Below are 27,526 nucleotides of genomic sequence, written 5' to 3' on the forward strand. Positions count from 1 at the left end.
GGCATTAAACACCTTAAATTATTAAATTCAAATTCTTGAGACCTTTCTTTGCTTCCATAATTAACTACATAACACGGTGTTGGAGAATGATCCGTTATATCATGTATAGAGGACAAATTAAAACAAATCTGCCTATTACTGTATGTAGAAATTCTTATACAGCAATGAACCTGTTTTCTTTAAAATGTTAAAGGTCCCATGACATGCTTTTCTGGTTATTACCCGTCCCCTTGTGTGTTATGAAGGTTTTTATGCATGTAAACGGTCTGCAGAGTGACAAACCCTCAAAGTACACCCTGTAGCGAGTACAACTCTAACACAGAAAATACCTGTCTGCCCCAGAACGCCTCGTTGGAGATTTCTTAGTGACGTAACGGCTCCGTGGATTGGTCCAAATTGACCACACACACACACACACACACACACACACACACACACACACACACACACACACACACACACACACACACACACACACACACACACACACACACACACACACACACACACACACACACACACCACACACACACACACACACACACACACACACACACACACACACACACACACACACACACACACACACACACACACACACACACACACACACACACACACACACACACACACACACAACACACACACACACCACACACACACACACACACACACACACACACACACACAAACACACACACACACACACACACACACACACACACACACACACACACACACACACACACACACACACACACACACACACACACACACACACACAACACACACACACACACACACACACACACACACACACACACACACACACACACACACACACACACACACACACACACACACACACACACACACACACACACACACACACAAACACACACACTTTTCTCAGCTGCAGCTCTGCGGATTTCTCAGCCTGAACTCAGCCTGAGACAGCGGGACACGGCAAGGCTCGACCTGGGCTCGGCCTGGGCACACACACAGACTCACAGCCAGGCTGCGGGTGTGTGTGTGTGTGTGTGCTCGGGCTGGATTCGGGCTGGGTTTCGCTGTGTGTCGCTGTATCGCAGACCCCACGCAGCAACCAGGAAACAACACCAGTAATAGAGCTCAGACTGTCCGCTCCTCACAGCAGCGAGCCGCGCAACGTCCCGCCAACACGGCACCCAGACCCCACGCAGCATTCTCATCTGTTTGTCATTACTGGTGTTGTTTTCCGGTTGCTAACAAACACCATTGTAACACATAATCACTGATGTTCCGCTGTAACGGTGGTGGACTCATCAGAACAGAGTGGGCGAGCTGACCAATCAGAGCACAGTGGGCTCATAGGGAGGGGGGTCAGGAGCTCCAACAAGCCGTTTAGGACAGAGAGTGAATACAGATACTATACAGAGATGCTGTATGAGAAACCAATGTGAGTTTGGAAAATTGAAAATCTATTCTAGTAGACCTCAACAATGGAATTATGATCAGTAGAAATGGCCATGACATGAGACCTTTAAGAGTTTTGTAACAGAACTACTTTGCTGGTCTGCACTGAAACGTTAAAAAACGAATTCCTTTATTCTCACCTGTAAAAAGTGTTACATGCAGTACTCGAGTTGAGGGGGGATGGCATCCCCCCCTGAAATAAAAACGGTCAAAATCATCCCCCTTCTAAAACTGCCATTCCCCCTTTCCATCCCTTATGTAACTTTATCAATGAACGTGGCACTGGTATTACTGCTATTTCAACATTAATTTTGCGCATTTTGAGTAAAATACTGTGGGCGAGGGAGCACACACACACTCACTACTTTAGTCACCAAAGGTGGAATCTATGGACATAAGCAGCAATAACAACTTAGTTTGGAGTTATACGTTTTTCTCTCGTGTTAGCTAGCTGGTAAGACTCAAAACTGTTGATGAAATGATACCACCAGCACCAGAAGAGCTGAAACCCCTCCTTCAAGCAGTGAACACTCTGGTCATCTCCACAGCTGAGTGTGAACGTGGGTTTAGTCAGATGAACATTTTAACCACAACTAGAATCTCCCTAGAGGTAAAAAGCATGTCAGCCTTGCTTTTCATCAAGTGTGTTGGTCCTCCACTGAACAAGTTCAGACCAGAGGTATATGTCAAGACTTGGCTTCAAAGCCATTGCTTAGCTAACAATCCGAAAGCAAGAGCCAGAAAAATTGAGACCAAAAAGCATGATTATGAAAATCTTTGGAAACTTCTATGAGATGGGGGAGAGTGGAGTAGGCAGCCATTGACAACATTGGTCCTATTTTGTATTATCTGTATAATCTTTTAATATATTTTCATATTTTGTAAACAATTTCAATTTGCACTTAATGCCCTGTTAAAAAAAGTAACATCGGGAATGTTAACATAACATATTTGTGTTTAAACTGCAATAAAATGATGACGGATCAATATTTTTCTAATTTTTTTCCTCAAATTTTTCATGAAGAATTTACATAATGATTTGATTAATTACGATACAAATGTAACCCTTTAGATACCAGTTTTGATCGTATACCAGTAACTGCTTTTTTGAAAAAATACACTATAATTCAATATTCTAAAAACTATTTTGACTTTATTATTATTAGTATAATCAGTTGATCATCTGAATAATAAATGAGGGACTGTTAACCTACAAGATTTGTACCATATAGTTCCATTATAACCACATTTTTGTATCCCCTCCCCCCCTTTAAATTAAAGTGAAAAAAAGATTTTGCACTAATTGTCCTCTGCATTTGACCCTAAATGTTAGTGGTGCCATGGCAGCCCGGGGACCGACTCTAATTCTGAGGTGCCTTGGTCAAGAGCAATGAAAGGAGTATCTGAACATCCATAACATGCATGTTGTTTTAGGAGTATAATAATTATCTTTATGCTGGTTGGTCTCCCACCCTCGGCGGGTTATCAGCACAAATGATGTCCCCATATGATAAAATCCACCATCCCCCCTGATTTTTTTTTACAACTTGAGTACTGGTTACATGTATCCAAGAGATTCATTTTATTTTAATATTGAACTGATTCATTTGTAAAGGCTTTTAATCTACACTCTTTTATTGTCCAATTATTAAATGTCGTTTTGATTTACTGCCAAAAAATGGTCTGCTCAATGATGGATTCATTTTTTCAAGAATTTAGTATCCCCTCGTTTATTATCCAATAACAAATAATGTAATAAACTGTTTCATAATCACTGCCAGTCCTGTATTAAACACATTGTTCATCAAGTGGAATTTACATGTTCGGTCCAGTATTGCTGACTTGAGGCGAAAACATTCCTGCAGTCTCACCGACCTCCTGACACACAGCGAGATGAGCTGCTCCTGAAGCTTTCCTCTAATTTGCAGGATAATTTCCATCACAACTATTGCTCAAAGCTGAGCGAAAGTTTGCGACCACTTTAATTCAGAAATATCATGGCTTTTGGATCCAACTCATGTATGCAGCTGCCAAACAAGTGGCATGATCGAAAATGTGTTGGTAGAGACGTGCAAGATCGAACCTGGCTTATACAGCAGCAGGGTAACAGTCTTGGCCCTCCAGATTTATATTAATCAAGAGGAGACTGGAAGCTGTGGCCAAATTCACAACCAAGAACGATATGCAGAGGGCTGCTGCCATTTGGGAGCCTTCCAACCACATCAAGGCATCAGTTTGGGGAGATGCGATCGTTTGTCTCTGAAGCCTCGTCGTTTATTTTTATTTTCACTGCTGTACTTTTAGATCCTACCATCAGCAACTAGAAAGATATAGAAAAAAAACCTTTTTGTGATAACAAATCAATAAATGCGCCTTATGACAGCTGATTAGGTATGGAAAATGTTCATTACACTCGACTGGAGTATAAAGGAGAGTATTATCAGTATACAGCACATTGAACAGTGCCAGCCGCATACAAACTCTCAACAGAAATGTTTCAAGGTGAAAAACATTTTAAACTTACATTTATTTTTCTTTGGATCAGTTTCCTCAAAAATATTTGTAGCCACTTGGAAAGGAGTTATTCTGAGAGTTAGTAAGGCTAAATGCCTGTGATGGATGATAAATGGATGTCTTGCTGTGCACAGAGATGCTTTTGTTTGAAGATCAAAATTCCTCATTGTTAAACAACAAGTCATCATCTATATTACGGATCAATGATTGGAATATTATTGAAGAAAAATATCTCTTATTTCCAGAAGCATTTTCACCAGAGGAACGTTTTGTAGCTAAACTATTTCTAGCCAGGAACACAAGGATTCTAAACATTACAACTTCAAATGTTTACTACTCAAAGTTTACACCCCTAAAACAAAAAATCGGATTCGTTTTTCAACAGATTTTATATAGTTTAAAATAAATTATCACAAGGATTCATTCTTTCCTTTTTAGCACTACTGTCAGTGGGGATGCCACTGAGTGGCAGCCAAACTTAACATGCACATCTCGCACTCTCGCATGCACAAACACTGTTACTGTGATGATATGAACACAAAGACTGGCACACTTTTCCAGGCTGTGGCCCGCTGGATTTGCTTCCAATTTGTAATAGGACATTTAGAGCAGAATGGCCTGGGGAACACAGACAGTAGAAGACCAAAGAAAAGGAACAGCCATGGCCTGGACATGTTTTCAGTAAAACAGGGGACAGGCTCAGCTACACTCTGCTAAACTTGACTAGACTTTTGTGGGTCTTTAATGCCCATCTACAGATGCAGAGGAAGGGGCTGTACGGATCCCACAGCGAGGCATCCCTAAAGAGAGAAGCTGCAGATAAGGAGTGCATTTACCACTGACAGCAACCCATTTACTCTCTACATGCAAGCCATATTTCTCAGCTGTGTTTACAGCAATGATGGATTCAGGAGGTTACAGTTTTAAATCAGCCAACATCTTACCTCAGCAGAGACAGCCCTACAAATCTCCAGCCACTAAGGTTCACACAGCAAAAAAGCAAGTGGAATGTGACCTTGGACCACGCCTGACATAAAATCTCATAATTTCCTACACACGGTAATCTTCACTAACACCAGTAACATGCAGCACTCCAGGCCTGCCTCAATCCTCCACACAGAGGAAAGCCACTCAATCTGGCTAGGACCATGATGGATATTTGGCTTTACACAATCCAAGACTTATATAACACTATGTTGCCACCAAAGCCTTTCCCATCAAAGGCACAGGATCGAATAGTGTTTTATGAAAGAATAATCATGAAACTTGGGCAGATGTACGATTCTGAGCAGATGAAGGTGGACATTGACATACCTGACCATTCTGGAAGAGTCACATTCAGACCTGAAAGACAGAAAAACACTGGTTCATTGATTTTTTTGAGCAGGTAAAAACTAAAATGCTGCAGTACATCAGTAGTGCAGCTAAAGACATGCACGGTAACAAAACGCCTCATTGAGCACCATCCCTTGATTCAGCAAATTCATTACAGCAGCAAACTTCTGGCAATGAGGGCTGCAGCACTTTGGAACAAATCCATCTGGCATCATAAAAAGTGACTACAACTGAGATGACTTTCATAAAATTAGACATTGATATTCCACTGGGTGTATGTGCTTGTTGCAATGTCTTTGCAGATAAAAAAAGCTTTCTTTTGGATTTGATTAAACTCTTTGGTAGTTTGTAGTACATTATTAGTGCTATCAGTAACACCTGTGCTTCTCATATCTTGTAGGAAAATTGTTATTATGGCATACATCATGTGCTCTCCATGTCTGTGATGCAGTTTCATTGGTACTTTTAGAAATAAACTGACGCAAATGGCAATCTAAGAGCAAGGAAAGTACTCTGTATAACAGAGAAATACAATGTAGCCCGCTCAGTGAACCATAGCACTAAGGGGCAATAAAGCTACTGCATGGGTGCATAAGAGAAAATGTATTAGCCTCCTAGTCACCTTTTCTAATTTTTCACCTGGAGGAAACAATGAGGTATTCATGGTGAAAAACAGTGACTGATATATCATTAAGGCTGTAGCTGCAAAGGAAGGGTTGTTCTGTTCAGCTTTTTGTTGGTGTTGGCTTGAAAACATAGCTTATAAGGCTGTGTCTAATTCTCTGTCAGGTGCATCCTCCTACCTCATCACTCTTAGTTACCTTTTTAGTTTTTTTGCTGTCACCCGTAAACATATCGCTTCACTCCAGAATCTCTTGCATTACCTAAACACCTGCTTCATGGTCTGGTCTATATTGACAAAGATGTTTAAAGCTTTCTTTAATAATTCCATAAAGCACTGAACAAACTTGATATGGCTGGTGTTTTCATTAGAGCAAACCCCATTACCACTGTGGAGTTAGGTTGAGGAGAAAACTAGAGCTGGGTTAATATAATGCAGTGGTAGGATGAGATTCATTGACACACATGCTGCAGTCCAGATCCAATGGCAATTACTGAAGCTATCGATTGCTGAGTATACAATGCATCACTGAAAGAAATGATTGGACCAAAACCATATTTCACAATTGTTTTGCTGAATGATATGTCTATCTGTTATGCTGCTTGCACCAGGCAATGCAAACTGAACATCCTCAGAGGAGAACAAAACAAGACAGAAGTGGTCAGAACCCTGGACAGCTCCTCGTCCGGAAAAAGGCCCTACTACTACTACTACTACTACTAACACTAACATCCATAACATTAATCTGGCTGCTACTTAGATATTATTTATCTAATATATCATATTCCAATAACTTGTACATTGCACTATTTTACATGTTTTGCTATTTTTCTTTTTGTATTTACTATTTACTTGCACTATTTAGTGTGAATGCTGTTTACAGCATTCCACTATAGTTCTTCAAATCTTTAATCTACTTCTTCTTATTATTATTATTAACTCTACACACTAATAATGTCTTTTTTTAACATGGAACTCAATGGGAGGAACCTTCAAATCCTCTTTTATCCACACCTTGCGCCAAATGCTACTCCTTCCACATACTTCCAACTTTAAAATGATCACAAGCCCTTCAGCTATAAAACTTGTTCTTCAGATATTTCATATCTTTTATACTTTGAGATATTTAACTTAGTTTGGAGCTTGGTAAAGAGGCCTTCTTCAGATTTTAACATTAGTGTGTTTTGAGCAGCTCGTTAAGACTTAGAGTGCTTTGATCTCAAAACAGAGTGGAGGAGTGCTTGAAATTCGCCCCAATTCTTTTTAAACCTGCCATAATTCCCAAACCCTACACTCCTTGGACATCATTTTTCATGAAAACGTAGGAAAACCTCTCCTACGTCGAATATTTAAAAATAAATTAAGAAAACATATTAAACAAAATTCCTCTTGAGGGCAAGAAGAAAACTTGTCAAAAACTCCACCTAGCTCCCAATAGATGTTACAAATGTTCGGATCTTTCTTCAGACTAGAGAGATGTCAACTTTAAACAAATCTCCACATTTTACACACAAAACCTAAAAAAAATACATATATCAGTCCATTGGGGTTCCCTGATGCTCACGGTCTGGGTATTTTTTTATAGGAGCCATCAGGGCCGGCCCTGACCAATTTGCTGCCCTAGGCAAGATTTTAGCTGCCCCCCCCCCAAAATGTGAGCACGGAGCGCGTGGAATTTTTTAGTGTGTGCACGTGCGAAGTGCGCCTCGCCAATTTGTTTCTATATGTCTGCCAGCACAAGAAAGGGTCTTGAGGCCTAGTACCAGGGCCGGTTCTAGCCAATTTGCTGCCCTAGGCGAGATTTTATAAAGAATAAATGAAAAATCTCTACAAAAGACAAATACACTATCAATCAATCAATCAATCAATGTTTATTTATATAGCCCAATATCACAAATGTTACATTTGTCTCAGTGGACTTTACAGTTTGTACAAAATATCAGTATGACAATACGACACCCTCTGTCCTTAGACCCTCACATCGTACAAGGAAAAACTTCCGGAGAAAACCCACAGTTTAAAGGGAAAAATGGGAGAAACCTCAGGGAGAGCAACAGAGGAGGGATCCCTCTCCCAGGACGGACAGACGTGCAATAGATGCCGTGTGTAAATTGAAAAGATAATACATTTGCAACATACAGAAACTTATTGACATAGGTAATATACGTCAAAATGGCTTCAAATGTATTCAGTATTGTATGAACATGTTTGAATTGGGGGGTGGACGTCACATCCTCTAGTGGGGTCCGGGGGTATGCCCCCCCGGGAAGATTCTTTTGATCATTTTAAAGTAAAATACTTCAATCTGGTGTACTTTGAGCAGAATTACTCTCCAACTTTAAACGATATTTTTGGTTTACTGTCCGATAGTATACATTGGAATGATCCCCTAGCAGCGGCGCTGCGCCGCTATTTGTATATAGGGGAAACACAGACTATAATGATCATACAAAGATGTGCCTTTACCTCACTGAGCTGAGGTTATCAGAGCCTCTCAGTCTTTCAGGAGAGAGCTCTCTAAAGCTCTCAACCCGCGGCCGCTTACACAGTAAATTTCAATGTTAATAAAAGCACATGGAACTCAATGTGAGGAACCTTCAAATCCTCTTTTATCCACACCTTGCGCCAAATGCTACTCCTTCCACATACGTTCAGCTAGAGACTTCATTCCAGCTTTAAAATGATCCATTCCCAAGACATTCAGCTATAAAACTTGTTCTTCAGATCTTTCACATCTTTTACACTTTTTGAGATATTTAACTTAGTTTGGAGCTTGGTAAAGAGGCCTTCTTCAGATTGTAACATTAGTGTGTTTTGAGCAGCTCGTTAAGACTAGAGTGCGTGATGTCATAGCTAGAGTGGAGGACAGTTTGAAATTCGCTTTCATATTCTTTTTTAAACTTGCCATAATTCCCAAACCCTACACTCCTGAGACATAATTGTTCATGAAAAATGTAGGAAAACCTCTCCTAGGTTGGAAAATAAAAAAAAAGCAAGCTAAATAATTAAACAAAATGCCTCTTGAGGGCATGAAGTGACAACAACTTTCAACAAGTCTCCATTAAGGCCCATTGTAAATGCAGCGTCATCTTTCATCACAGCACCAGCTGCACACCTTTAGTTAATCTGCCAAAAATGCCACATTATTGATCCAAAAGTACCAAAGAAAAGCACACAGACACTCCCCAGGATCCTGTCATGCTCCACGCGTTGACATTTTACCGATAGCTGCTACGGTTTTCAACAAAAGTTAGAAATGCAAGAGGTTTATCTCTCATTCAGAACAATGGAAAGGCTCTCCTTTCACTGCACATCTCCATTGAAACCTTTGATCTCTGGGCTTACACACAAAGGTGTTTGTGAACATTCATTCACTACAACTTATATTTAATATGCAACTCCTTCAGCCTACTTTCAGCTACAGAAACCATTCAACTATTACATTATTCAGCTATTTCAGGACATTGAGGCTATACATGTTGTTGTTTATACCTTTTTTTAAACCTTTTCTTTTGAATATTAAGCTTCTTCACTATTTTTCCTACTCTTCCAGTTTAACATTTCACTTTCAAGTTTCCAACAAAGTCCATGCAATGCATGGACTTTAACTGTAACCAGGGACGTGCACAGGTACGGGCTATTGTTGCCTGGGCAACGGCCCGTTTCCCCTTTTTGGCTGACCTGCCCCTCTGGAGAGAGCGAGAGGTTTTTTCTGTTGTGGTCGAATCAACATGATAAGCCCCCACAATTAGTATTGTAGTGTCTCGCTGCGGGAAACACACCAGCTTCATTCTTCTTCTCCTTCTTCTTACATGTAATTTCCCGCATGGTAAACTCCCTCGACGGGGCCGCTCGCTCTCTTCTCTTGATCGCCCTCTCTCAGAGAACACTTCACTGCCCGCTTCATTGTAGGATTTCTGCCATGTCTCTACTTTAAATTTGACCATCTCTGTTATCAAGTTATGGAATACTAAATAATTAATTAGATACCTTACACATTACTCCGCTCATAAAGAATGATAAGAATAAGAATAATGCGTATTGAACTGGTTTCATTAATTAGTGAGTTTATTTAAGGTAATTATAGAAGCCCTATTTTGTCAGTATGTCTGCAATGGTCAAACTACATTGAATTGTCCCCAATTTTTCTTTAGTAGTTTCTAACATTAGATATTTTGATGAGATATGGACTGCAAAACATGTCCCTGGTTTTCATTTTAAAAATCAAGTCACCGAATGCAAGTAGTTGCCTTAGCTTATTTTGTTATGAGATGATGATGTGAATTACTGTTCAAATTAGTTAATGTAATAATCGTTTTGGTCTTATATTTTTTTTCGGGGGGGGGGGGGGCTTTTTCCAGTTTAGAGCAATAGCCCCTCCAAATATCTGTGCACGTCCCTGACTGTAACTGTAACAATTTGGATTCAAATAATTTCCCCGCTAAATTCAGCAAGACACTCGGGTGCGTTCACACCTGCCTTGTATAGTCCGGTTGAATCGAACCCTGGTGCGCTTAGCCGCTTGGTGCGGTTCATTTGGGTCGGTGTGAACACAATCCAAGACCTCTTAAGTCAGGGGTGGGGAACCTTTTTCCTCTCAAGGGCCATTTATATTTTTTCAACATCCTCCGAGGGCCGTACAAATTATTGACCTCTGCTTAAAAAAACTAAAATCAACCTCTTAATCCAGATATCTTACCATGATGATGCATGCACGTGCACGGTTGTGGCATGAACACCAAAACAGAAAGATATGGACACAAGATGTGTGCAAATGTATTTAGTTTCCTATCCATGTGAACATGATTTAAGTGGGGGGGAACCTAACCTCCTCTAGGGGGGTTCGGGGGGCATGCTCCCCTGGGAAGATTTTTTTTTAAATGTTGAAGTTAAAAGCATCAATCTGGTGCACTTTGGGAGCAACATTAGGAGCTATGGAAACATCTCTCAACACCCATATGAAACAGAACTGTAAACAGATTTACTTTTTCTTTATGGACATTTTACAAATCACTCCCCTTTCAAACTGTATTCTTGTTTATTAATAACAACTTTTTTTTACTGTCATATAGTATTTTATACCCGTTTACTTTATTATCTTGTTTTTTTATAATAATGATCATATAAAAGATGTGCCTTTACCTCACTGGTTGGAGAAAAAGCTTCTTATATTCGTTAGCATAGCTAGCTAACCAGATGCTAATAACAACAAAGTTATTGACTGTATGATCAGTATGACAGTCATGAACAGATCGCCACTGGGCTTTCAACTAAAGACACAGACACGCAAAAACGGCGGCATGTGTACGGCTCCTTATGGGTAGGCTAATGTAATTTGTGGAAGTCCCGGAGCGGTGTTCTGGTGCTCTCCGTCAGCACTACACACCTGTCAGACGAGACATACCACGTGATGACACGTTAGGCTCGTGTTGTGTTCAAGGACCCTGACCTTGGCCAGGAAAAACAGGCACTCGCTTGTTTAATTTTTTTGCGGTCTAGATTTCTTTCATTTTTTTCTTTTTTGCGTGTGTTTATAAATTACCTCGAGGGCCGTACCAAATGGTCTCGCGGGCCGTATACGGCCCGGGGGCCGGAGGTTCCCCACCCCTGTCTTAAGTTAACTAAACAACCGGACTCTGGTCCGCTAAAATAGGTGGTCTCGGAGCGCTTGCTTGCGAACTCTGGAGCGGTTCATTGCTGGTGTGAACGCAGTCCGCACCAAAACATAGGAAGCGTAGTATTTACGTGTCACAAGAACACGGATGTCTTCAAAATCTTTAGCGAAAGACTCTTTCAAGACATCCGTGGTTGTTTAGTTAAAGAGTGAAGCCGAATGAAGTGTTGAAGAGTGTCGTGTAAAGTAAAAATTCTCCGTCAGCTACATAAAAGTAAGAACACCTGTCGTCGGTGAAACGCCCCTCCTTACTGCAGAACGTCTCTCATTATATGTGTTATAATGTTTTTTTAACGGACGTTGTCTGATGATATAATCATATGCGCGGGCCACTAGAGTCTGTTGATCTCCAGATTAACATCAGCATGAGAATAACCTGCCGACAGTGCCGATGCTCCATGGCGGAGGCTCCGGTAGAAATTGCCGGGATTTGCGTGTTTACCCCAAGCCCCCAGGAAGTGCGCCGGACTCAGTTGAAAATATTTGTGCTGGCCAAACGGCGGTACTACACTTCCGTTTGGTTGCCAGGCCCGGAAACACTTTTTCCCATTGACTTACATGGGGAAAGAGTGGTCTGTAAATCGTTGGATAATTTTTTTTAAACTAAATAAACTACCCAGTATGAACACTTGTATAGCCCTTATTAAAAACATTCGTTCCTCAAGTTGTAATAATGTGCTAATAACGTTATTCTGAGTTATTTCCCTCTGCATTATGAACGTGCATCTAACCCACGGGACCGCGCCGCCGGCACATTCATGTTACGTGTCCCGACCAATCAGAGCACACTGTGCTCACAGGAAGGGTGGGGGCTGGAGCTATTGGAGCTACAACGAGCCTTTAAAGGCAGAGCGTGAAATGCAGTGAATACACGTAGTTTACAGAGATGCTGTTTGAGAAACCAATGTGAGTTGCGTTTATCTTTACCCATGGATGCACAATAAGAACGGATCCATATCGTCTTACTGCCACCCCACGGAGCTGTAATAATGGATATATATTGCACATGTTTGCTGTAATTCATTATCATACTACATGGGCTGTATGATTAAATCTTGTACCGTAAATGTTGTATTAAATAAAGTTAATATTACTTATTATTATAAGTATATATATATATATATATACAGTGCAATCATTATTTCATGCTAAATGAAGCTCTGTTGCTTGGATATCACTAGATCCTGTTACAGCGTAATATAAGTACATAACGATTGATGTGTACATTAGCATAATGACTAGCTAGCCGCTAGCTGCTAACTGCCGCCTCGTTAATATCAAATCCATCATAATAACAAATCATTACCATGCTGTCATGAACGTACGGTGCTGTTACGTGTACGCAAATTGACGTGCTTGATGTGAACGAGCATTTTGGTTAAAGTTGCGCATGCTCTATGAGTGCACATACGGGTACTTCTCAGGTATGCCGGGTAATCTGTGACGTTTCGCTCTCTCAAAAGTTGGGCCATTTTATCATCATGCGCCAATGAGCAACTCTCATAGGAATGAATGAGGCCCCGCCTCCCACGCTGTATCCAGTTCTTATTATACATCCATGATGTGAACGCAAACCGAACCTTCTGAAAAATGAAACAATGTAACGAACTGTCGTCTGGTGCGCACCCAACCCAGTCTCATAAAAAAAACGTGTAATAACTACGTTGGTCCACAACGTAGGACGTAGTATTTCTACAAAAACGCCTCTGAAATTGTAAGAACCCTACGTTTTTTTTCACCATTCATTCCAATGGCTGGCGTCTATGTCACGTGATCTTCAAATTTCTCCCTGCAGAAAAAAAAAAACATGGCCGAACTTCGTTTTATTCTCGGTGGAAAATGCCCATTTTAAAGTTAGTTTGGCCATTAAAATGCGTTTTGATGTCATTTGATGCGAGAAATATGAGTTGTTATTTCAGATTATGTGTGCAGTGGATGCACATGATCTTTAGTTTGCTAGTTATTACAAAGATTACTTCAGGAAATTGTGTCTATACAACGTTTTCATTGTCACCAAGGTGGTTGCTAGGGATGCTGCTATCGATATTATTTCTGTTATGTTGTGTAACAGTTTAATGGTGTTATCTTTATTGCTACCCCCTTCCCCGTCAATGTATAGTGTCGGTCCACAGCGCAAACGTATTAGTTTAACAAAATCCGCATCTAAAATTGTGGCATAGATACGTTATTTTCCCCTGTGCAATTCTCCATTTACTCAACAATAACACATAATTATCCTTGTGATTATTTATTTGTTTGATTAATAAACACACGTTGGAGTCCGTCAGGACCAAGGGTCGGAGCAGCTCATTTGCTTTATAGAATATTACACCCGGAAGTAAGTATTCTCTCCGCTTCGCTTGACAAACCCCGTGATAGTCCTCAAGCTCTGTGATTGGAGAGTGTGCCGAGCGTCGAACAGCACTTGAAATGGGATGGAACCACGGCAGACTGTCCAAAACTGGATTTGAACGGGTCCACCCCGTCCCCCCCTCCCCCACCCCGTCCCCAGAACTACACATGCTGGCCATGCTGGCTATTGTGTTTCGCAAAAACGTTTTCTATGGCACGTCTCTACTGGGAGTTGTAGTTTTAAAAGACTTTTCATATTTCCCATAATAAGAAGTGGCCAGTATTAAACTGTGTACATCCCTGGAGGTTTAGGGGATAGGAAACACTCAAATGTAAAACATATAATTAATAAATGGGTGAAAATGGCTTGTGCCCATAATGGGCAGCATTACCCACATGCCAGCTAAGGTCAGAAGAGCTTTATTTAACAGCTGGTCTTATGTATGTGACCCAGAGATGTTCACAAGTCTTTTTTTGCAAGTCCAAGTCAAGTCTCAAGTCTTTGGTCACGAGTCCAAGTCAAGTCTCAAGTCTTTGTGGGGTGAGACTTGATCAAGTCTCAAGTCTTTGGTCACGAGTCCAAGTCAAGTCTCAAGTCTCTAAAAAATAAAAGTCTCATGTCTCTTCTGGTTGTAATAAGCCTTCTATTGTCTGCTGCTATCCAGTCTGTTAAGAATACTGCACAGCTATATCTAAGAAATTCAAAGCATTTACTGTATTATTATCACTCCTATATCTATTAGCATACAGTATCAGTACTGATTAGTTGTTTGTTATATGATCACTTTAAACAGGCTATTGCAATGCAATATGAGGAAAAACATCACACTTTAGCTAAATGCAAACAACTTATAAGCAAAACACTTCAGAATCAAAAATCAGTATCACAAATACTTTATTAATTATTAAACTGTGTTAAAAGTACTTAAAAGTATACATTTGTTCTGTGCCATTTGCAACTAAAAAACTATTGCTGCAATATTATCTGAAATATACTGAACTGGTGATATTAAAACATGACCTGTTCCAAAAGAGATATCTACCATTAACACCATTTACCAGCCAAATGCTGGTAAATCATGCAAGTGGCTGGTACTGTATGTTGCACGCACCAGCCACAAATAACAATGGCAATCTATTGAGTAGCTGGTAATATTTCAACATTCACTAGGCTAGCCATTTGGCCAGTGGACAAAAATGTTAAAATGTGACCTCTGCAACCGTATTGTTTAATTACACTGTGTCTCTAATTACATCTTTTAAGTCTACTATAAATAAACATATTCCTCTATCCTCTCACTCAAACCCAGTGTAATGGTAACCTGATAAACCTGTAACATTAACGTTACGTGGTCAACAATAAACCTGTAACCTGCCTATAAACCGACAGATGTATTTATGTATGTAACTATGTATTTTTCTACGTTTAACGTTAGCCAGTAGATGGTGGCAGCGGAACGTAATGATTAACGTTACCGACCTTTTTTATGTCATGTCAAGAGTTGGATGTCAACGCCACTCAACGCAAACAAGTGTGACAAGCAAACATTCACTCATATTTTCAAATATTCAGTTACAAAGCTAGTAGCAAGCTAAGTTAACATTACATAGCTGATGCTGAGCTAAACATGTTTGCTAACCGTCCATATGCGTTAATGTGACTGACCTCTCCGGGTGAGTTTTCAAGTGCCTGATGAAATTTGACGTTGTTGCACCAGCATCCTTGATTTTAATATTGCAGACTTTGCAGTGTGCGCTCCTTTTGTTGGTGCCGCCGGCGTTTTGTTCGAAGTTTTTATAGTTGAACCTAATTACAAGCGGTACAGCTGCAGGTGTGCCGCCGGTCGCCATGGTGTTACCATAATGTTAATGTTAAAGGTGGGGTAGGTAAGTTTGAGAAACCGGCTCGAGATACACTTTTTGTTATATTCCATGGAATGCTCTTAACATCCCGATAGCCGGCCCGGCTAAAATAACTGGATGGCCTACCTGCCTGTCAGCCTCCCATCGGGGCACAAACTTATCTCGTGCCCTCATTGGTCATGTGCGCGTTCGTGTGTGTTGGAGGAGGGGCTCTGTGAGGAAGTGGCAGATTTTCTCCGGTTGTGTATTTTCAAATTCTAGCGATCTCGAGCCGGTTTCTCAAACGTACCTACCCCACCTTTAATAAGCCAAAAATAGAAAACACAATGATTGTTCACGAGTCCCAAAACACGAGTCCAAGTCGAGTCCGAAGTCTTTTGAGCAGGAGTCCAAGTCAAGTCTGAAGTCTCTGTGTGTGCGACTTAAGTGCGACTCGAGTCCGAGTCACAGACTCTAGTCCCCATCTCTGATGTGACCCCTCCTGTTGTTAATTGATGAGCCTGAAACAAGTTTGTCAAGGTTCAGAGGCAGATTTTGCAAATATGGCAGTAGCCATCGATCATCTTAAGATAAGATAAGATATACTTTATTGATCACAAGTTGGAAACATTTGCGTTACATCAGCATGCAACATGTAACAGTTGTAAATATGCAGTGGTGTTTATTTGTAAATCATTTAGTATAATCACACAAATTCTGTGTTTTATATTTAATAATTCTGTGTTCTTTATTTATTGATTGTTCAATACCTGACAAGGCCAGAGATGAAAAACTTTGGTCGCAGGTTCCACAACAGTGACATACAAGACATCAATATGTGTGTACCTCCACCATTAAACTGTCGTATTCTGCACATTTCTTATACTATCTACATACATCTTATATAAGAGTATAATACATATGTATAATATCAGTTAAAATAAGTGCTTCAACATAGTTAACATTGCTGGAGGTATACACAACGTTTTTCATTCATTGCATAACTACACCGTTTGTGTATTATGTCAATAAACCTTAGAAAATCTTGAAATCTTGAAAGGGATGTGCAAAATAGTGATTATATACAGTCTTTAATTAACTATTAGTAGAGAATAACGAGTAATGAATATACTTTATAGGGATCCTATTAATATCTAATAATAAAAATAATGAAATTCAATAACATGCTTTAACCACTAGGTGTCCCTTTATATCAGCTGTGCACCTTTAAGGTGTAAATACAGCCCATCTACCAATTGGATCAAATATAAAAGTCAGCCGAATTAGTGTTGATACTGCAAGGAGACGTATTGTGTGAAAAGAAATGTAAGATGTTGTTTAATTGCTGATATATTTATGACCCACGTCACGTATTCAGTGTTGGCGGCAGTTCCTCATGTTTGTCTAGAAGTCTTCTCATCAGGGCTCTATAAATAGAGAACTACGGCAGATATGTAATATTTAATGCAGCCGAACCGTGTATTACAATGCCGTTATGTGATGACTTTCAAAGAGAAAAGCAAGCACACTCGGAATAAAGTGTTTTCGGTCTGTTTCCGGTATTTGTTTATGACGATGTGATGTGAGATATGAGACTGGAATTGCACAGGGGAAAATAACGTATCTATGCCACAATTTTAGATGCGGATTTTGTTAAACTAATATGTTTGCGCTGTGGACCAACACTATACATTAACGGGGAAGGGGGTAGCAATACAGATAACACCATTACACAGTTACACAACATAACAGAAATAATATCGATAGCAGCGTCCCTAGCAACCACCTTGGTAACAATGCAAACGTTATATCGACACAATTTCCTGAAGTAATCTTCGTAATAACTAGCAAACTAAAGATCATGTACATCCACTGCACACATAATCTGAAATAACAACTCATATTTCTCGCATCAAATGACATCAAAAGGCATTTTAATGGCCAAACTAACTTTAAAATAGGCATTTTCCACCGAGAATAAAACGAAGTTCGGCCATGTTTTTTTTTCTGCAGGGAGAAATGTGAAGATCACGTGACATAGACGCCAGCCATTGGAATGAATGGTGAAAAAAAACGTAGGGATCTTACAATTTCAGAGGCGTTTTTGTAGAAATACTACGTCCTACCATGTGGACTACGTAGTTATTACACGTTTTTTTATGAGACTGGGTTGGCGCACCTGAAACGTGTGAATGCACTTGGTTTCTGTAGCTAAAAGCAGCTACAGTGACCATTCAACTAATACAATATTCAGCTTTTCTGCATGTTCAACTAAGTTCAGCAACAAATGTACACAGTTTACAGCATTCACATGTATTTTCAGCAGGAAATGCATTTTCTAGTTTGTTTTTTGTTTTTCTGTTTTATTGTGTTGCACTGCCTGTGACCTAAGATTTTCATCGTCATAAACTACTACTACTGCTTCTTCTTCTTATCTACATAAATCCTGATCTGGTTCATGCCTACATTTGTTAGCTTGGCACATACTGCAAGACCTTCACACTGTACAGAAAACAGATGTACACACTGAATGATGTGTTTCATTCATTGGTGTTCAAGTGAAACTTCATCACTTTATGCACTTGATGTCTCAGCCGCTGGCTTGATAAGTTTATGCTGCAGGTGACAACAGAAGCGTACTTTCCCTTCGTTTATCTTCTCCTTTTCATGAAATGTGTAATACTTGCAGTACTGCAATTTGCACGAGTTGACACTTTCAGTGAAACAGAATCAATAGAGCTCAGCCTGAACCACTAGCAGCTGCAGTGATTGAATTTGAGTTAAATTGCTACACTTTTAGTATAACCTTGGACCACAGTAGGTTAAGACAAAGTGTAACAGCTCTTTGAGAATGTATGTGTTATAAGAGAGAGGTGCTAATTAGCTTTCAGTCTAGAGCTTTCAGTCATGAATTTTACTGCCTTATCTAAGCAGAATCAATCCCCCTGGTGATGATAGAAACCAGTTTGTATTCTGCAATGCACGGAAACATTGGCTACTGAGGTTGCAGGTGCATTCCCAATGCCTTCTAAATAATGAATGAAATGCCAAGTCCCATTGGAGGCATCATTCAGCAGGAAGGCCTCCCCAAAATACAAGATTGGTTTCGCCGACGGTGGCCTGCAGAAAAGGGAATCTCCGTTGGCTGAATTAAGACTTCAAACCAGCTGCTTCCTTCAAACTAAACTTACACTGCTGTCTCTACGGTCATGTCAAAGTCTCCAAATTGCCCTTTGACTCACTTTGTTAAACTGTGTTTGTCTTTTGCATGTTGTACATTTGTGTCCATTTTCTCTAATGGCTGTGTTGCAATGAGGACAGACCGGTTCCTGTTGTGAGGGAGGAAACGGACAGAGGGCACACCCAGCACATAAAATGCTGACTCAGAGTTTATCAATCTGCCTTTCTCCAAGAGTAAGTGCAACTGGACACGGCTGCAGAAGTGCACCAGTCTGCTCATTTAATCATAGCTTCCTGCCTGGCTTCAAATAAACATCACACACTGTAGGCCGCACAACTGAAACGATTCACACGTCATCCTCTCGTTGCCAATGCATTCCTGTTTTGCAGCCTATTTTTAGTATGATCACTGCTGTACTTTGAAATACATTAACATGTATGCTCTCATACTGGCTTGGATACTTTTGCCTAAAGCTGTTTTGCTTCCCTCGCCTCTTTCAGGAAAGACCTGCTCCAACGTAATTATAAACCCATTATTTGTTTTTCACTGTAACATATTGAGTAGGGTTAAGCTTTGAAGAAGTGGCTCCGCGCACTTCATTACATTACCACCCTTATTATGGTGATAGGAAAAATTCTAGTGCTATTTAGGGCTGAACGATTAATCGATTTTAAATCGAAATCGCGATTTGAAATGATGCGATTAAAGCCTGCGATTTTTTTTTAATAATCTTTTTTTATTATTGTGTGTCAGTCATCCACACCAATCAGAAGCAGTGGTGTTTTCTCCCGGAGGTCAAGGGAAGCCAGGCTTCCCCTGTTTTTTCGGATTGTAGTTATAATTTAAATAAATAAATACACTTTGTTTTGTTTCGATAATTCTCCTTTGCTGTGTGTTGCTGCCGGCCCGTCTCTCCCCCATTCTCATTGAGTATTTTACAAAGAGTGAAACAAACAGCGCCCTCTAGATGTTATGGTGAAACAGTAGATTGCACTCACTGTTGCGAGAGGAGGCCAGCCGAATCTGGCTTCCCTTGGTGAAAAAAAATCGAGGGATTGACCAATCAGATGAGGCTCACGTGATGCCCCTGCCAACCTGTGATTGGTCAGGGCCATGCCAAGGGAAGCCAGAGGCGGCTGGCTTCCCTTGCCTCACAATCAAATCACATCAACTTAGTGTTGCAGTGACGCGTCCTAAAATCCGGAAGTAAGCTGCACTCGGTTTCCCTCGACAAAAAGGCAGTGGGATTTCTCCATAGGATTTAGGAAAATAGCTCGAAATAAGGTCAGTGGAAAACGAACCTGTTAGATAATATCCACATGTCTACCCTACTTTTATAATTTTCGAATCATAAATCTAATCGATAGAAGATAGATAGCGTCACTGCACCACTCTCACCGCCGTTAGAAAGTAGCAAGCAACTGAAGCAAGTGCAATTATGGAGGGTGGAGATTTGGAGTATTTCATCAAAAAAAATAATTGTACTAAACTTCCGCTACAGCAGCAACAACAAATACAATCTGATGACAGGCCGATGCCCAAACTGGAGCTGTGTACAGAGAGGAAAAAAGGAGCGAATCGGACGTAAAACGTTAAAGGTCTCCTGATTTAGTTTGTGAATGAATGCTTATTAGAGTTTGGGCTGGAGAGTGCGTGCGGACCTGTCGGTTAGATAACAGGCGTGTGTAAGTCATGCATCTGATACAAATGTGTGTAAAATGATACCGGGTGCTGTAATCACTCATCTGGTTACGTTATTACATTGACCACCACACCCCCGACCCAAAAGAAAGGACGTATTATTGGCTTCCCCTAATTTTTTTCCCACGCCACGCTACTGATCAGAAGTGCTGTGCTCCACATGTACCAGCCATTGTTAATCAATCAGAAGTAGCCCATGATAGAAGGTGATAGACAGATTGATCCAATCACCTGCCAAGTGCTTTTGAAAGTGCCTGCCCTTTCCAAATGGCTTCCAATGGAGCTTTCCTAGATGGTTTCTGAGTCAGATTAGTACTGCTCCATCACGTGTTTCTATTACAGGGTGAATCTTAAACTGAAGCTTGACTTTAAAGCAACCCAACGGAAGTTTCATGTAAGTTTAGTTTTTTCACTCGTAGCTCGGGCTGTGGGGGTGCTAGAGACGGGAGCACGTTGATACGACCTTCCTAGCCGGAGTTCTGGCCGCATTTTACAATAAACTTCCGTTGGGTCGCTTAAAAACAAATATCGCAATTCGAATCGCAATATTTGTCAGAAAAATCGCAATTAGATTTTTCCCCAAAATCGCGCAGCCCTAGTGCTATTGCAATAAAGAAAATGCATGTGTGGCTATTTCTTTTTCTGAATACACAATAAAATCTGAGGTAATTACAGTTTGTCCAAGATGTATGATTGATGACATGTTTTCCAAAGTTGTTAAGCCTTTACTGGAGATCATATTGCATGCACAACATTACACATTTATTTTTGTTATTTTACATTCCTTTTGCCTAATATTTCACATCCTTCTACTTTCAAATCAGGGCACACTGCAGCTTTAACTTCATCCACCTTGACTATACAGCAGGAAGAAACAGCAGGAAGTCCATTATGAACTTTCACTGAGTCCTTAACTGAACTGCTTATATCAGAGTTATTTCCAAAGTTACCCACACAGTTATTGGGTTAACTGAAAATACTGTGCCATTTAGCCGCGACCGTGACAGTCATGAAACGTTTCAAGCTTTAGCAAACAAACCCCTCCAAGCTGTGATGAAAAAGAATAAATCACACTGAATTTACAAACCTCTACTAAAAACAAAAGGGCACTTCTTGCAATGTTGTGGCTCTGGCCTCAATTAACTGCAATGTCACTAAGAGATCAATGGCTTGAACCTGTGGCCTGTTATAACAGCTCATTCGCACTGACAGCTTCCACACAGGGATACTGTGAGGCTTGACGTTCTTTTGCAGTATTTCATAGTTGAGGTTGGTATATTATAAGATCCACTTTTCCCAAAAAGAACACTGCAGTCAAACCTGTTAAGGCCCCGGCGGGGGCTATGGGCTTTTTTTTCACGAAACTGTGTCTCAGGGCTTCTTAACATTTAATAAACTATGAATGTGTCATACCCACATAACGGGAAGAAACTCAGATAACTGACGATATGAACCATTTTTACCGAAACAAAACACAAGTCTCACAAGAAGCGTCTAAATGAGCCCTGAGCGAGAAAATGCTAACGCACTTAGCACAGAACTCACGGTATAAATACTTTATTACTTATCGGATCTGCACGAACAAGATATTAACTAGCAAGATTCTAGAAATATAAGTATAATCACTGTGCGATCAAAACTCGTGACAGGGGAAGCAAACCCAGACATCACACGACGTAGCTTTACGGAGGAAACACGGTTCTTAGTCTTACCTTTTGCTGTTTCTGATCAAAAGTTGTCTTCAATGGCATTAAAACGATAAAAACGCGGCTGAAGGTTAATCCATAGGTTAATCCAATGTGTCTGTGTCACTTTGAAATGATTACTGATAATCCATCAGCAATAAGCCTATTTTTCAGTTTTCAGAGCGTAACATAGCTTTCGGTTTGGGCAAACTGCGTGCGCATCACTCTCACTCCTTATTTGGTAACGTGTAGGTGGATTTAGGAACTTCCCCTTCGATTCTATTGGCTCTAACGGTTCAAAAGAGATGTCAATCACCAAAATCGACCGAGGGGGGCCATAGATATGGAAAATGCACCCAAATGACCCCAGAAGTGGGTTTTTTTGTTTTTTTAAAGGTCAAATGTCACTTGTTTTGCATCAATCTTGATACAGGGTTATTATATGTTATAGTCTGCATTCCTAAAGCTTTTAGTCTACTATCCCATCATTCAAGGGTGGTTTTCACTATAAGTAATGTTTGTTTTTTTGGACGGACACTATAATTTACATTTTTTTTTACTATGTTCAATCTGAATTTACTATAAACTAAAAACAATCTATATTGATTCTGACTTTTCTACATCCAACTCACAAGTTTATCATTGCTTTGAGAAAAAAGATTATTAATTTTCCCCTTTTAGAAGTGAAGATATAGTCATTTGTTCTGGGAATGTCATTTTCAAGCCTGAGACCTGGAAAACAGGCTTGGGGCTTAACTGGTTAAAGGACGTTATAGCGTTTGATGTAGATTTTGCTCTTGCCTCTCTGATGAAGTGCATACATGTGTGCCTTTATGTCTGCTTCTTTTAGGACTTTCTCAACCCAGTGCATAAATGAAGGGCATTCATCAATTGTTAGGCTCCTCAGTGCATCACATTCTTATGACATTCATATTACTGAGACCTAAATGATCTGTATTAATCAGCAACTAATTACAGGCAGAAATGTGTCTGGCTAAGCAGATCTAATGAGCCAGTCCAGTCCTCTGTAGTGGTTGGCTTCTCATGGTGCTGTCAAATTATGTATCTCTAAGGAGCAAGTGAGGCATGACCCCAACTAGCTCTCTGCCCCAGCAATACCACAGTTTACACAAATACACATTTGTATATGACTCTGATAGTTACTCAGAAAAGTCCATCTTCTTGCTTTGCACAATTTCATTTCTCAATCTAAACTTATCTGACTTTACCTTAATAGCCAATGTATTATTCAGACAAATGCCAAGGAGCATGATATGCACCATGAAAGAAACTGGACATAACAAAATGAATCTACTGACCCTGTCACTGATCAGTATTGTTTTAAAGCCCGGAGCATTCTGGGTTGATTTTTCGCTTATTTCAAGTCACAAAGCCTAGTGGAAATACTTTACCAAGCTCTATTCATCAGAAATGTCAATATTCTGTTTTTAAAAAGATCTGAACCTCAAGTCGGTCCTCTTCATGATGAAAAGGTCAAATCTAACTTCTTCCAACCTTAACTCTAAGCACCTGGTCTCACACAGACAGCTGGTTACAAGAAAACGTGCACTCTTGCTTCATTCCTGAACATATTGCTTGGATTTAGATCAGCCCTCAAAATCTCCAGGGCTACACAGAACTTAGACAGCAGTGCACACCAGCAGCAAAAGTTGAAAAATGAAGGTTAAAGTACAGCACCTAAGAGTGAAAGCAAAGGAAACTGTTGATACTGCAAGTCATTCACTCAGCCAATGAAGAGAAGACACTATACAAACTATAAGCATTCAAACTAAACCCAAAAATAGGCTAAAACGGACTCGAAACTTCACGCTGCAGACATTTCAGTACACTTATTTGTTGTTAAAGGCCAAGCAAGCTCTGAGGAAGTCCGTGTTGGACATCTATCTGTGATGACTAAGAGCAGTGGCGCCTCATCTGTGTTTAGCTGTTGACTCAGCCTCCACCTCATCACCGATCCACACATATACACACACATCATATACACACACCGCACACCCACTTGGCAGAAAACTAGTGGCAGCATTTCAAACAGCTCTCCACAGGTACTATGCTACAAATTGCCTTCGATTCAGCTGCTGCATCAGCTGGTTTTGACAGCTGCCAGGTGGATAATTGGTTCAACTGTGAACGAATAAAGGTTGAACAAGCAGGCGTGCTTTGGCCTTGTGGACCTTCAAAATGTGAAGCTTTAGTGTTGATCACAGTTTGTTGTGATAATTGATAAAAGAGAGTAGAACGAGATTTGAATATGTAGCTAGTTTAAAGTAAAAAGGATGAAAAGTAAACAAAGTATGCATCAGATTGAAGAAATAGAAATATATTATGTTGGATTTTCTCACTATCGCCCCCAAAAAAAGAGAAATTGAGAACATTTGAGGAAGGGTTATAAAAGAACAACGCTAACTATGTTAACAGAGTATTCACTTTTCAAGGTAATATGTACCTTGTAGTGCTGTATCAATTATAGCATTAAATAGCATTTAGCATTGTAAAAAAAAGAGCACAGCTTTGCATTACAGTCTTCTAACATATCGTTTTAATTAAATAACCAATTAATGAACCAATTAATGAATTAATGAAATGGGCGTGTGCATTAGCGCGTGAATGACTTACGTCTCGCCTCCGTAAGCATTGTATCTCTCAATTAAATTCAAAGCTTTATTAGCATGCATATTTACATACAGTATTGCCAAAGCTCTGTATAGTTGCAGTTCCATGCTTTTGGAAAGTACATCGCCTTTTATTTTAAGATTAATATGTATGTCAGATTTTTGGGATTGTGTAGCATTTGCTGTTTAGAGTTTAACGCTTTCCCTTTCTTTGCATTTCTGTATATTTCATACACTTGCAAATCAGGCAATATTTATTAAGATTGTGGCATGTTTTGCCGGTTTCTGGTCACTGCTTTTGGTTCCTATTTCGAATTTAAATATTTGTATTGCATAAAATGCAAGATGTTCTCTATCTCTCTTTGCTTGATATACTGACACATAACACCCATACACTACACACATTACTGATTAAACTGATATCACAATTTAGTTACTTAAATAAATATACTGTAATTGGAAAAGAATCATGTGTGATCATGTGTGTGTTTGGCCTTGTTTTGTCCGTCCTTGTAGGTAATTCAGTAATGGTTTGTGTGTAACACAGAAATAATACATCATTGGATAGTGTTTCTCAAATGACTCAGTGCGAGTTATTACTTTCTTCCTTTCCTTCACGTAGCTTCTCAGACGAGAGGAGTGGCGATGAGAGTGTCACGTTACTTCTCTCGCGGCATAGTCACGGCGATCGACACGTTAGTGAGCTCAGTGAGTTCGTTCTTTGGCACAAGTCACACCTCATACTTTGAATGGGGTGACGTCACGCTTTGCCGAACTGCTGCATTGAGGTTCCGTCGCTTCGCTTTGCTCGCGTTGCTCGCTTCAAAAGTAGAGCAACGTTCTCCTTTTGAAGCTTCGACGGAAGCGCCAGTCAATCAAATTATATGCCAGTGCAAGCTCTAGCCAATCAAACCGCGTGCTTGTGCGTCCGGGGCGGGAGATTCATGTGATTGGTTGTTGGTCGAGTTTCAGACACGCCCACCGGTAAGCTTCAACGCACGGCGCCGTGTGGACGCTGCGAACTAAAGCCACCACCAGCACTTCTAAAGCTCACTGTTTTACATTTGATATCTTTGTTTTTTAAGTGGTACACACAGCAGACCTAGCTAACATACCTAGCTATCAGGCTGCTAGCTTAAACTTCTAATTTAGTGTACAAACATTGATTTACCAGAGTTGTGCATTTTTTTCGTAAATAAAGTTTTCGTTAACGTTCAGTTACTCACCATAAGGAGTGTGTTCAGCTCTGGCATTTGTAAAGGTAAACACCCTGCATGCTGTACACCCATGTGTACTAGCTTGCAATCTTATTTCTGTCTTTGCTAGCACGTTGCTATATTGTGGCTCGTTAACACCCCCTGTGGAGAAGTGATATAGTGAAAGCATTGACAGGACTGCATCACATGCTTCTAGTTGTGAGTGATAGCAGACAAAACAGGCCATTCATAAAAACATTGCTTCATAGTGCTGTTAGTGGTCAATAACTGAAAAGGGTTCTATGAAGTCTCATTTAGATTAAAATCTGAATTAACATCTATATTTTAGATAATAATTTAAACAAATATTAAATTAAACTACGTTAATGTTGTGAATATTATGATTATTTTGATTCATGAATTTAGCATGATCACGGTGTAATTTTTAAAGAGTATTAACAAATACTAACTGTAGGCTTGTACATCTCTGCAGCACCACATTATCTTGGTATTTTGACAGATTTGTTGCCCTTAACAAATATTCCAACTTCTATGATTTGGAAATTGCATAGAACATATTTTATTAAAATTCAGATTGATTGTTCTGCTGTAAATTAATCTAAAACAGTGGTGCAACCGTAATTTGTTAGCCTGAAACACACTAAGCTCTACAATACGACCACCATTGATGTGGCCTACTGTATAACACCATCAAATAGAGGTAACATGGCTCGTTAAAGCCATCATTACCGGTTCTCATGGGACAATCATCAACATGAAAGGACAAAAACCAACCTTAAGTCTGTATTAATGGCCCTGATTGAGGGAACGAGAGGTCAGTGGTGCCTGGCTTCCCTCCAGCATGACTGTGGCTCACTGAGAGGGAGGCACAGTCCACTACACATGAAGGCAGCCTGCAGTTGATTTTGAGTGCACGTTGACATTTGTCTTTGTACATTGCTTGAGATTTATAAGTGGGTCTGAATGCAAATCATCCCTGCTGGCACATTAATCTATAGGGGTATTCCATTAGAGGGGGCTATGCTGGAGAGAGGGAGTTTGTGTGCTCGTAAATTTGGTTTGGCACACTGATTGTTCAGCAGATCGTTGGGTAAATGAGTGGATGCCGCCAGCCACGAGAAACAGCTTTCTCCATCATGCTATTATTTTCTGCCAAGGGGTCCCAAAACACATGCTAAAGTCATTACACTGGCTTGGGGTGAACTATTTATGACCGTGCCAATCTCCAGTCTAGAGGCTCGATCCAGGGGACTTAGTAATGGCACTTGAGGTTCTTTAGGCAACAATTTATGCTGAAGAATAAAACACCAGAGACGTT

At 40.2% G+C, this 27,526-nt stretch overlaps 1 protein-coding gene across 1 annotated transcript in view; it reads right to left on the reverse strand.

The window, feature by feature from the left end:
* Positions 1-27,526, reverse strand: part of LOC117542982 (IQ motif and SEC7 domain-containing protein 1-like) — a 107,331-nt gene that overhangs the window by 73,517 nt on the left and 6,288 nt on the right. Inside the window, 1 exon segment of the mRNA XM_034210892.1 lies at positions 5,284-5,313. Within this exon segment, the coding sequence (XP_034066783.1) occupies positions 5,284-5,313 (30 nt within the window).

The sequence above is a fragment of the Gymnodraco acuticeps genome, unplaced genomic scaffold (assembly GCF_902827175.1).
Source record: "Gymnodraco acuticeps unplaced genomic scaffold, fGymAcu1.1, whole genome shotgun sequence".
Classification (NCBI taxonomy): domain Eukaryota; kingdom Metazoa; phylum Chordata; class Actinopteri; order Perciformes; family Bathydraconidae; genus Gymnodraco; species Gymnodraco acuticeps.